Below are 13,152 nucleotides of genomic sequence, written 5' to 3'. Positions count from 1 at the left end.
TTTGGTAAACATAATCAATCATACTTCATTTGAACTCAAATAATATGGGTTAAACTCTATTTTCCTTATATGATCGTGACTATTATGGGAGTTACTTAAATAATATTTTTCGCCCAAAAATTGATCAAATTATTCTTTATACCTTGATTGTATGTTCCCTTCAAATTCTAAAAATATGACAACAAACAAATTTAATTAATTTTCAAAATAAATACGAACTTTTTTCTAGAAATATTCTTAATAACTTCAGTACATAAATAGTGTCGTAGCTATAAGTTAAATAAAGTAAAATGTGTACACATAAACAATAAACACAAACCATAATTTGTCTGTAAATACTAAATAACATTGCAGTTTCTCGTAAAAAAAAATTGCAATTAAATCTTATGGCATTAGTTAATTAATTAATTAGTATTCAAGTGTTGCTTAATCATTGGCACCGCAATCTGATAATCTGAGCATTAGCTGATAGACATGCGAGCCGGTAAAAGACAAAAAAACACAAACAAACGTAGTCATTTTCTTTCGTTATGAAAAAATAATAAATAAAAATTTAAACTTTGCAAGCTCATCGTCCCGTAGAACCAGCGACAACAGTGTTGTGTTTTTTTTTTTTCTCATTTGATCCACAAAAAAGCAAACTTTAAGGAGAAAGAAGCGAAAAAAAAGTGCACCTTTTCGACACCCAGATTCCAGTTTAAGGTATTTCACGTTTTTTCTTCTTCATCAAATTAAGGTTTCCCTTTCGTATATATCAGAATTTCCCCATTCTGTTCGAAGGGAAAATAATCTGATTAGGTTTCCCTCTTCATTTTAACTTTAGAATTGAGATTACAATTTTTGTTATTTGTTATTGCATTTTCTTCCTGGCTGCCACAAATGATAGTTGAATAAATGGGTTACCCTTGAATTTTAATTTGGAATCTCATGTATAGTTGTTTTTTTGTTTGAAAGGAGGGTTCTTATTGTTGAGGTTGTGGTAATTGAATAGCTGAGGTGTGAAATTTTGGATTTTTGATTTGCAATTGTAGTGATTTTGGGACTTGGAAAGGCTATTTGGAAGAACCTTAACAAAGGGATTGGTGCTGTTGATAAGAGTCCCTGAAATGTATGGGCCTGTGGCCACTTCAGATTCAGCCACATCCCGGGCTGGATTGCCAAATGATAGTGTGGACTCTGTTGTTACTTTGGATCAAGTTCCGAGGTGGATTGATGCTGATCATTCCTTAGTGTATGACAATGGAGACACATCATTTTCCAGTCCATACTTCCCTGATCCCTTGACGTTCAAGTCGGGGTTGGAGAGTGGTGGCGGTGTGTCAAGGTTTCCTGTTGACCATGAAGTGAATTCGAAGATATACTTGTGGAGGGGGAACCCCTGGAACCTTGAGGTGGATGCTGTGGTAAATTCAACAAATGAGGTGAGTGAGTGCATGTGTGTGTGTGGCTTAAAATTGTAGTTTAGTTCTTCTTTATATAACTGTGTAGTTTGTTTTTACTTTTCTTGGTTTTGTAATTGCAAAATTAGTTAATGTAGTCATGTTGTTATGTTTTCACTGCAATTTCTGTAGTGCAAGCAAAACAGGTAGTAGGACTGCGTAAAGGAGCTTACAGTTATTTACTTATATGTGTAATGTGTCTACTGTAAAAGACAATTGACAGTAAAATTTTTGGATAACTTACAATTTTTTACAGCTGTTCTTAAGTTGAAGATCAACCTCCACCCTGATGACTTTCGTTGCAGTGCAAATGGTGATTTAATCTGCTTCAGATTGTTTTAGTTTTTGTTGTGTTTTCCTTTCTTCATTCTTTTAAGAGATAATGATCCCTAACAAATCCTACAATTCGGACCTAAAAAGAACACCAAAGTGGTTGTTCTATTATATAAAGGGATTGTTTTCCTCATGCACATGTTCTCTCTAATTGAGAAAGTGTTATTGTCCTTCAAGCTCAAATTTATTTTTTTGCATGCGTTCTCTTTTGGAACAGGCGTTGATGACGATGTTAGAATATATAGAAAATATCTCATAATGTCATTGGTGTTTGAATGCAATTAAATTTTAAGCTAAAAGTGATTTTGTTTCTGATAAAATAAAATCTCACAATATTGAACCCGTATGAAAGAATCCTTTCATAAATTTATTAAAATAATGTCATTAAAGCAGGATCTGTGTTTTAACTATACTTGACAAAAGACCAATTTTTGTTTACCGCTTAATCACTGTTCACTTGTTGCTATCATGTATCTACTTTGACTTTGGAAATAGAGTTACATGTAAGTTCTCTCAGTTCTCAACAATTATGAAACATCTCAGACTATTGTGATTATGTAATATAATCATACTATGTAGCAGGTTAGAACTGGACCTCCAGTAAATATAGTAGATCTAATAGTATCATATTTCATAGCTTGCTTTCATTTATTGTCTACAGGTCTTGGATGAAGCACACAGCAGCCCTGGATTGCATGCTGCAGCTGGACCTGGTCTTGCAGAAGAATGTGCAACTTTGGTATAGTTCTTATAATTTTTTTTTTTTGCCAAAATGTAATGTTATGTGCTCGATGCTGATAACATTTGAGCTTATAGATTTAGCAATCATTATATTTTCTGTTGGATTTCTTGTGAGATAATGGTTTAGTTGGGAAATTGAGCTAAGAGGGCAGCTTTGTGTCTTCATTGTGGTTCTACAATTCATAGAATGCTGTGCCAAGAGGCAGCTTTCTGGAAATGATATATGAATATGATAATATATTTGATATCACATATCTTTATTGTCAGGGTGGATGTCGAACAGGCATGGCTAAAATTACCAATGCCTACGACCTTCCTGCAAGGTTTGTATATTGGCGCCCTTTTTTTACTTTTCAAAGTCAAAATTAATTGTCTACATTTACCACATGGCAAGATCAATGCCACTATGCAATCACAGTTTACTTTTTGCCTTCTTTCTTGGAGAAAAGAAACTGAGAATATCTTTAAGTCAATGCTGTTGCATTGATGCAAAGGTGCATCCTCATGCTATCTTTGATCCCTTTTGAGTTGTGGTTGTATTGGTGTGGGATTTAGATCTGTATATTATGGCTTATGCAATTGTGGATGCATGTGGATAATTGGACATTGGCAAACAGCTGTTTTCTCTTTTCCCGTGTTTTGGTCTGAGATCCTTAATTCATGTCATGCTACACAAATTATGTTAATGGGTTCCTGCCCCTTTGTTGCTGCCCTATATTTCCTCCTTAGTTGCATATAATTCTCTTGGCTAAAAGTTAGATTCCTAGCATATGAAATTTATGCCTTCAATAATTTCGTGCAGGAAAGTTATCCATACTGTTGGCCCAAAGTATGCTTCGAAGTACCAAACTGCTGCAGAGAATGCCTTAAGCCATTGCTATCGTTCTTGCCTAGAACTTTTAATTGATCATGGGCTTAAAAGGTTTTTGTTTCAGATGTTATAACATTGTTTTCTTGAAACAGTTTTTTGGTCATCTCCCATGCAGCCTTAAAGATCTAAAACTTGCTTTTTTGTTGGCATATATTGATCAGCATTGCTATGGGATGTATTTATACTGAGGTAAAGAACTATCCCCGTGAGCCAGCTGCGCATGTAGCTATAAGTGAGTTTTTTTCCTCATTTTACAGTTTATATGTTCGTTATTCTGATATTTATTCTGACCAAATAAATTAATCAGGTTAACTTTGACAGTCTCATAGGAATTAATTTGACCTTCTTTTGGAGATAAATTACTTCATGGCTGTTCCATCAGAAAATAGCAGCCTTTAATGCCAAACACAAGAAAAATAATGACCTAACTTTATCTTAAATAGATAAAGGAAATCAATCATTGGTGGAAAGGGAGAGGAAGAAGATAGAATGACAAAGCATGCTCTGCTGCCAATCAGTTCATTGCTGTTTGCATAAGTAGGAAAATAGAGGCATGTTTAGTTGCATCATTTTGTGCATAATTCTACCATTTTATGTAGTTTCCAAAACCCTCATTTCATTCCATCCTTTCCATTTTATTCCAATCATCATTAGATCTCCAAACATAACCCTGGAATACTTAATTGTGCCCATGCTGAGTGCATCTAGCATAGACATAGTGATTGTCTATGTTGTTAACTGTTTTCTGATGTCTGATGGATAATATATTATTATTAGGTTTCTACACTTTGTATTGTCCATTTGTTCTATATATTCTTCTAAGGTCATTTTATTCAGGAACTGTGCGGCGGTTTCTTGAGAAGCAGAAAGACAATATAACAGCTGTTGTCTTTTGCACTACCAGCACAACTGATACTGAGATATATAAAAGGTAATTTGTTTCTCTGTTATTGACATCTGCAGTGCTTTATATGAAATAGGTTTGTTAAAAGTAAACTTGTTTTATTTTCTTTTCAATTTTGGACTTTGTATTACTTATTCGCTGTTACCTTTTATATAATTTCCATGTAGGTTGCTTCCACTCTACTTCCCTCGGGATAAACAAGAGGAGGAGATGGCTTTGTCAAAGCTTCCTGCAGATGTCGGAGATGAGAATGGTGAGACTGTCATAGATGAGCGTAAAATCAGAATAAAGCCTTTGCCTAAAAAAAAGGTTTCAAAAGAATCAAAACCTGCTGAAGCTCCTGTTGATCTTCCTGTTAGTGATGTTGGTTCAGTTCGCAGGTTAGTAAATTTTAATTTAGTACAAGATTTTTACATATATATATATATATATATATATATATATATTTTCTTTCTAGATTTCTCAGTGCGCTCTGTTATGTACAAATACTTGAATGTGCATTACCATTCTAAACATAGATAAATAGTAGATTTTACAGAATCTAACAAAACAATCTAGACTAGGACCCTATATTAGTCCATATAATTTATAAGTTTACTTTATTTAGTCTATCTATCAATATACAGTTATCTAGGACTCACTATTAGAAATAATGTGACACCATTATGATTGACATGACAGTTTGACAGTTATGTCTGGATGAGTACATCTAAAACCACTTTGTTTCATTCTTCACTTGCCATTTGTAATGTGGGATGAGTTTTTTTTTTCTCTTCAAATGGTAATTGACAAATGAAACAATGTTGTTTTAGATGTTGTCATCTAGTCATTCTATTGAACTGTCACATTTGCTGTTGATGTCATGTCATCTCTAATAGTGATATGTTAGCATTGTTGAAATTACATGGTTTTAGGTATTGGGGGAGAGAATAGAGAGAAAAAGATACTTTGTACAATATTCTATAATCTATTTAAATTTAAATGTATTACCATGTTCACGCTAAGGCTGCGTACAATATGCAAGGGTTCGAATCCGGAAACAGCCTCTTTGCATATGCAAGGGTAAGGCTGCGTACAATATCCCTCCCCCATACCTTCGCATAGCGAAGAGCCTCTGGGCAATGGGGTACGCTAGTTTTTTTTTTACCATGTTCACGAAACCTAAAGCATTTCATTATCCTAACTAAAAGAGGAAACTAATCATGGGATAACAAAATATGGAAACCAATCATGAGAGATAGAAAGTAAACAGGGAAAATAATCCTAAAGGATAATCTAAGATATGATAAGATGTTTTCTTCTATTCTAACAAGCATTTTTGTTTATTAGATGACAAGTAGGTAGAGTGACTGAATTGGAATGTATAAATGTTAGGGACTAAAGCAGGGGCCGAGCCTCCCCCTCCCTTGATGCCTTTCATGTACATAAATATATATATTTTTAGGTTAGTTAATGTAAAATTAATTATCTCTGTTATTATTATAATAATCATTAAGGTTAGTTAGTGTAAAATTAGTTGTGTTTGTTATTATTACTGTAATGGTTAAGGTGATAACTAGAATAAAATTATATAAAACTTAATGTGTGTTTGTTGTTTTTATGATAACGGTTAAGGTTATTATCATTTAAAATAAAAATTAGTTTCAATTTTATATGTAAAAATAGTAAATATTTTTTAAAAAATTATTACTTATCAAAAGTTATGAGGGCGAGCCCTGGTGCAGCGGTAAAGTTGTGTCTTGGTGACTTGTTGGTCATGGGTTCGAATCCGGAAACAGCCTCTTTGCATATGCAAGGGTAAGGCTGCGTACAATATCCCTCCCCCATACCTTCGCATAGCGAAGAGCCTCTGGGCAATGGAGTACGCTAGTTTATTACTTATCAAAAGTTAAACATTTAAACAATTACAAAAGAAAAAAAAATTAGCCCCCCCTTAATAGGTTTCTAGATCTGTCTCAGAACTAAAATGAAAAAAATGATATGTCAAGGACCAAAGTAAGAATGAAAGCAGATGTCAGACCAAAATATGGTTTGGTCAATAATCTAAATTTGCTGTTGCAATTTTGCAATGCTACTGTGCTTCACCTTGTGAACAAAATGTTAAGCATTATCAACAGACACAGATTTCTTACTTTTTTGAATGCCCCTTAAGCTGTACTAAATGTATACGATGAAAAAATATCCAAAAATTACTTTTCCGTTTCCTCAAACATTTTTGTGGTGTAAATCAAACAAGCACTTAGAAATCACTCTTGTTGTGGCTTTATGTTTGTTTTCCACAGTATTAATTACCATTAGTTTTATTTTCTTGAAGGTTTTTCGTTGTACTTGTCTAAGCATGCATTATCCATTTTTATAATTTTACTTGTAGAGTTTTCCTGATTAGTGTGGCTTTTACAGGACTTCATCATATTTAGATACATATCTGGATCCTGCCTTCATGTCTTTGATTAAAGACCCTGATGAAAGACGTCTAGAGCAGTGGGAGAAAACTGTTCAAGCACAAAGAGGCTGGAATTTTGCTAACTTGCTTGGATTTGGTGACTTAGGTGGACCTCCATTGTCTGCCGCTGAAGAATATTCTGTGCACTCTAGATATCTTTCAAAAGCAAAATCCTTAAATTTGTCTGAAATTGCAGAGATGAAAGTTGTGTAAGTATCCATCTATTTCAAAAGCAAAAATATGTGGCTAACCAGTCTGTACATGCTTTTATTTGTATTATGAATAGTATTATTAATCATAAAAGGAATCATCTCCTAAATTAGTGCTAATCAGCACGAATCACAAATGAGAAGGTAATAGCTAGTATTAGCACTACTCAATATACACATGCTTAATTCTAACAGGATTAATGAAATTCAATTGATAATGTTTGTAAAATTTCTGGGTTGAGAAATTTCTTCCATTTGGACAAGAGATAAACTGAACATTGGGGTTGTAAATTCTTCAATCCTTTTCAACAACTAACTTGAAGATATATTTTGTGGTGCAGTAATAGTAAGATGGTCCTGCAATATTGATGATACAGATTTTGTTTTGCAGAAGAGAAAAGAAAAATGTTGTTTCCGGATAAGATCTAATTTCTATAAGATTTCAACCACAGATAAACAAATAACAAAGTTTTATGCTCTTTAAAATTTTTTGGTATTCTTACATTTCTTAATCAATCAAAAAGAAGATTCCATGCATGTTTTCAGAGTGATATTTATGTTTTTCAGCTATCGTGGAGGGGTAGACATTGAGGGTCGTCCTGTCATGGTTGTTGTGGGGGCTCACTTTTTGCTTAGATGTCTTGATCTGGAGCGATTTGTGCTTTATGTGGTGAAGGTGATTCAGTTATATCCTTCAGCTTGACATATTTTTCTGCTGACAAGCACAAGTTCAGCTATTATAAATTTTATATTAAATGTTGGGAATGCATACTTTTCTTGAAACTTATTTATGACCATAAGTTTTAATCCTTATCCTTTTGGCTTACGCTGTTCACTTTTTGAATATACTCAAAATCGTCTTGGTGTTAAATTTCAGGAGTTTGAGCCTATAATGCAGAAGCCTTATACTATTGTATACTTTCACTCTGCTTCATCTTTGCAGATGTAAGTGTTAAATAATGGAATTCTAGGATTTACAGATTGGTCTATTTCTTTTCTGTTTTAGAGGTATGAAATACGCTAAGGGTTGTCTTTGAAAAATATTTGGATCTGTAATAGGAATGAGCTAACTTTAGACCTGAATTAGTGAACTAGTTATATTATGTGAATTATTTCATTTCATAAATAAAAAATGCTTTCATTTATAAAATTCTTTAAATTCACGTTTACTCAATTAGAAAAAGGAAACTGGAAATTCAACTGTCGGCGTTGGTAAATCTATCTGAACATTTTTGTTTGAGCTTGTATAGTATTTAATTGCCAAACATCTCACATGGTATCAACAGTACTTTTATAGTAGCTGGAAACATCTGGTTGATCATTTTCCATGTGTGGCTTGGAATTTTGAAGTTACTTTTCTGTATGTAGTTATGTACCTTTGTTGTGGTTGGTTCTGCATTATCTGTTTAATGTTACTAAATCTTGGTAATACCTTATTAAAATCTGGCAATTTTTATTTGATGTATTGTGGCTCTTGATAATTGATATATGCTCCTTTGTCAAGGGTGAATTTTTCTGTTAAATTTGACTTCATTGTTTTTATGATAGCAGATTTGCCTGTTTAAGTTGTAGATTTTTGTGAAATAAAACTTAAGACAGGCAAGGTGAAAGTGTTTGGGAAAGTTGTTCTATAATTAATTCAAGACATGCCACTGAGGTGAAGCATACTTGAATAAAGAAATACATAGGAAGACAATTGTGCTTTGATGGTGGGTTAAGAATATACCACATAAGCTGGCCGTGTTGTGTAACTGTGTTTATTTACAAGTTATCATTGGTTCCTCCGGATTTGTATTCAATGCTCAGTAGTATGGTTTCTTGATGATCGCCATTCACCTTTCTCCACCCTGTTTTTGTATAAATAGGCAGCCAGACCTAGGTTGGATGAAAAGATTTCAACAAATACTTGGACGGAAGCACCAGCACAACCTGCATGTATGCAGCATTTCTGTTTCCTTAAATGTATTACTGTTATGCCTTTTTAGTCTTTGTTCTGATCTCTGAATCTCATACGTACAGGCAATATATGTCCTCCACCCAACCCTTGGACTAAAATTGACAATATTTGCACTTCAGTTGCTTGTCAACAATGTGGTGCGTTATGAATTGGATTTTATTAACAGATTTGGACCTATTTAAGGACATCTTATATATGTTATTATCAATGACGATTAACTTTTAGGTTTGGAAGAAAGTGGTATATGTTGATAGACTACTCCAGCTCTTCAGATATGTACCCCGTGAACAATTGACCATCCCAGATTTTGTCTTTCAGTTGAGTCTATGTTTTCATGTGTTATATTTATAATCATTTGTTCCTTTTCATAATGCTATTACATGAGTAACACACACTCTGGTTTAAATTTATTGGAAATTACAATTAAATAAAAAGCGAGACTTAGAAGTAAATGTACTTTAGATTATAGGTTCTAATTCATTTTGTACTTTTATTCTCAAAGGCATGACTTAGAAGTGAATGGAGGAAAAGGTCTCGTTGTGGATCCAAGAACAAAATATGTTTATCATCGACCATAAGCATGCCATCTGCAGTTCTATCATCAGTTGATACAAGAGCATCACTTACTGTAGTTTCTTCATTATTTGCCTTGCCATTATTCTCACTGGCAAGTGGAAGAGGGTCTATATATGTGTAGGGAAGAACTCATTTTTTTTTTTTACTTTTTGAAAATTTTAAAATATTGATAAGTTTCTTTGTAAGTAAAATAGTGTTGTTATTTTTTTTTTTGTGACATTCTGAGTTGTGAATATGGTCCAAGGTGACTTTGATCTCTGTTGAAGCTGGCTTGTGGTGCACAAGGGTATAAAATCAGGCTTAAGATTTTCATTTTTCTCACTGCATTCTTAATTTATGCTACAAATCACTATGGTCATATGGTGCGAAACATTGTCCTGGATTGCTTGACTATCCCTTAGTTCTACATTTCAATGATTTTAAATTATGACCGAGTGATTACCCAAATAATATACACGTTTGTTTATTATTAAATAACATTGGTATGAAAACAACAGCTGAATATTTTCTGCAGCCCACCAACCAATGAATATTAATTGATTTCAAAACCTGAATTTTTCCTACTTAACCTGAAGATCTCCAAAAATATTGTATTATTTTTTAAAGGAGATCAAAGGGTGATTAAATATAAAATACTAACCAATCAATGACTTGTCTATTTTTGTGCCTTGTCGCTTTTCATTTAGCATTTTCCTTGTTTTATTTTACACCAGCATTTTCCTTGTTATTATAGGTGAATCGCAATAATTGCCACAATTCGTACAAAATTTGTGAATACCATTTGTTTCCTTTTAAATTTTTTTGTTTAGTTTTCCCATCAGTCTGTTATTTACGGCTATATATATTTATGGTGCGGGTGGAACAAGGAAGGAAAAGAAGATATCAAGTTTCGGTATCCAAATTATCATTCAAAGATTCCCCAGATGATCAGTGTTTGCACGTTAAAGTTGAAGTATAAACATTTAGCATGTGGGTCACACACACTAGTCACTATTTTAGAATGCCAACAAAAATTAGCAAATTTCCCAAATACTTAAATGTGACTCAGATAAGTTCAAATTATCTCTCTCTCTCTCTATATATATGGTTACAAGGAGAGCCTAAAAAATGTATATATCTTATTACTTTAAGAAACTATTTTTTAACTCATAAGAAAAATAAATAAAAAACTAATTTTATTTTTTTAAAATTATTATTTACAAAATTTTAAATGTTCCAAACAAAATAACAGTGGAACATGAGAATACTGATAGATACCAAAGCAAAAAACCAAATTGGTAGATTCATAGATGAACCATTTCTTTGCATATATAATTGTAACTCCACCCCTGAAGTAGCAAATGATTTAAAAAAAAATTATACGATCCTCAGTTGCATTTGACTGGTGTAATGATTGTTTTGCAAAAGCTAAGTGGAAACAAAAGTAGAAAAGTATATAGATGTTGGTTAATTTGCACGGTGTGCTTCCCTAAGATCAACATCAATGATTGAAATATTGGACTGTATATGAGATGAAGTGACTTCCAATCCATATAAAAAGCCTTTCTCTTAGCAACAAGAATCAGCAAAAGAAAATAGCTCAAGTTCATTGACATACACTTCAATAGACCTTGCTTGCTACTTGGAAATGGCAAACTTGGCAACCTCACTCTCATTCATCATCTTGGCACTGTTGGCACTAGCAAGGGGTTCAAATGCTGGCAGCATTGCAATCTACTGGGGCCAGAATGGCAATGAAGGCACACTAGCAGAGACATGTGCCACAGGGAACTATGAATATGCTATTTTGGCCTTTTTGCCAACATTTGGCAATGGCCAAACTCCAATGATAAACCTTGCTGGCCATTGTGATCCCTATAGTAATGGTTGCACCAAGTTGAGCTCTGACATCAAATCTTGCCAAGCCAAAGGGATAAAAGTTTTGTTGTCTTTGGGAGGAGGTGCTGGTAGCTACTCCCTTGCATCCCCTCAGGATGCAAGGCAAGTGGCTACTTACCTTTGGAACAATTTCTTGGGGGGAAGCTCTCCTTCTCGCCCTCTTGGACCCGCTGTTCTTGACGGCATTGACTTTGACATCGAAGGAGGATCAAACTTGTATTGGGATGATCTTGCAAGGTACCTCAAAGGGTACATCAACAAGGGAAGAAAAGTGTACTTGACTGCAGCCCCTCAATGCCCTTTTCCTGATTCTTGGATAGGCAATGCCCTCAAGACAGGTATAGAAATAATGATATATGGACACCCTTTAATTATAAATACCAATCATGCCTTTCTATTTCTCTCTTCTTATCATATCATAGGACAAAATTTGGATACAATTTTATAGGTGTTATTTGTGTTGTTTTCTAATTAAAACTGAAGTTACATCTCAGTAATATGATTAATAAAAATTTGTATTAAAAGATTATGCATATTATTGAGGTCAAACTCCAATTGTGATTGGAGAACGGTACAAACAACACATAAGGAACTTCACATAGGTTTTGTCTCCTGTCATTAGTAATTATCATATATACATTTCTCTCCTCTTTTTCTCACTAGGTATCAAATAACATAAGGTGTCTACTGATAATTTTTGCAGGTCTTTTTGACAATGTTTGGGTCCAATTCTACAACAACCCTCCTTGCCAATACTCTAGTGAAGTTACCAACCTTGAAGATGCATGGAAGCAGTGGACTTCAGATATTCCAGCCAACAAGATCTTCTTGGGGCTACCAGCTTCCCCTGAGGCTGCAGGCAGTGGATTCATTGATGTGAATGATCTTACTTCCAAAGTGCTTCCAGCAATTAAGGGCTCTTCCAAATATGGGGGTGTTATGCTGTGGTCTAGGTACTATGATGACCAGAGTGGATACAGTTCCTCCATCAAGAACCATGTCTAAAATATATACATGTCTGAGTGAATATTGGTATATGTGATGTGTGATGTATAATATTTAATCTTGTACTGGTGGTCTGTGATCAATATATATTATTACATGTGTTGTGAACAAGTTTTAAGCTGGACTACCCTGTGCTGCTTAGTGAACTATTTTGAGAAGCACTCATAATAGAAATTTGGAGATAAAACCAAAAAGTCGCAAAAGAATATGAAGATAACAGAAATCAATGCTAACAGTCTAAACATATCGGAATAAGAATTTCTAGTTGGTGCTGCCAATGTTTTGCTCCCAAAACTGAAAAGGGGGTGGTCAGGTAGTAAAGTTTCATGAGATAATTTTTACAGGGACTAAAACCAAAAGGACCGTATTTTATAGGAACCAAAATGTTATTTAAACCTAAAACAAATAACAAAAAACAGTGACTTAACAATTATAATGTCCTGGTCTTTATTACAAAACCATATGGAATGTATAATCTGGGTTTCTGTATGTTCAATATGTTGTTGGATTTTTTGGATTCCCTTTCTGTAAAATCTTATTTTTGTTAAATAAATTAAAAAGGTTTTTATTTAAAAATAAATGTAGTTTTAGAAAAATATTGAGATTTTTTTATATAATTAAATAAATAAGGAAAAATAATGTTATTAATTAAAATAATGGTTTGAAAACAAATATTTTATTTATTCGTTTGATAGAAAATAAAATAGAATTTTTTTTTATAAATAATAAAAATAAAAATAAAAAATAGGGTAAATAATAGGTTGAGAGTATCTAGTTATAAATAGAGACATGTTAG

The 13,152-nt window shown here is 33.4% G+C and overlaps 2 protein-coding genes across 2 annotated transcripts; both read left to right on the top strand.

Annotated features, from left to right (window-relative positions):
• The first annotated feature begins 452 nt into the window (after positions 1-452).
• Positions 453-9,794, top strand: LOC100788014 (protein GDAP2 homolog). The gene is made up of 15 exons (XM_003516270.5): positions 453-702; positions 1,032-1,421; positions 2,434-2,511; positions 2,781-2,836; positions 3,316-3,435; positions 3,546-3,616; positions 4,222-4,315; positions 4,456-4,668; positions 6,689-6,940; positions 7,508-7,616; positions 7,818-7,885; positions 8,806-8,875; positions 8,960-9,034; positions 9,123-9,214; positions 9,400-9,794. The coding sequence occupies exons 2-15, from the start codon at positions 1,107-1,109 to the stop codon at positions 9,473-9,475; spliced, it is 1,689 nt and encodes a 562-aa protein (XP_003516318.1). The 5' UTR covers positions 453-702; positions 1,032-1,106; the 3' UTR covers positions 9,476-9,794.
• Positions 9,795-10,811: 1,017 nt separating this feature from the next.
• On the top strand, positions 10,812-12,467 carry LOC100785900 (hevamine-A). The gene is made up of 2 exons (XM_003516269.5): positions 10,812-11,689; positions 12,055-12,467. The coding sequence occupies exons 1-2, from the start codon at positions 11,101-11,103 to the stop codon at positions 12,354-12,356; spliced, it is 891 nt and encodes a 296-aa protein (XP_003516317.1). The 5' UTR covers positions 10,812-11,100; the 3' UTR covers positions 12,357-12,467.
• The last annotated feature ends 685 nt before the right edge of the window (positions 12,468-13,152 follow it).

Source organism: Glycine max, chromosome 1 (genome assembly GCF_000004515.6).
Source record: "Glycine max cultivar Williams 82 chromosome 1, Glycine_max_v4.0, whole genome shotgun sequence".
Classification (NCBI taxonomy): Eukaryota; Viridiplantae; Streptophyta; class Magnoliopsida; order Fabales; family Fabaceae; genus Glycine; species Glycine max.
The sequence above is the reverse complement of the archived record's forward strand: the minus strand, read 5'-3'. Positions and strand labels throughout refer to the sequence as shown.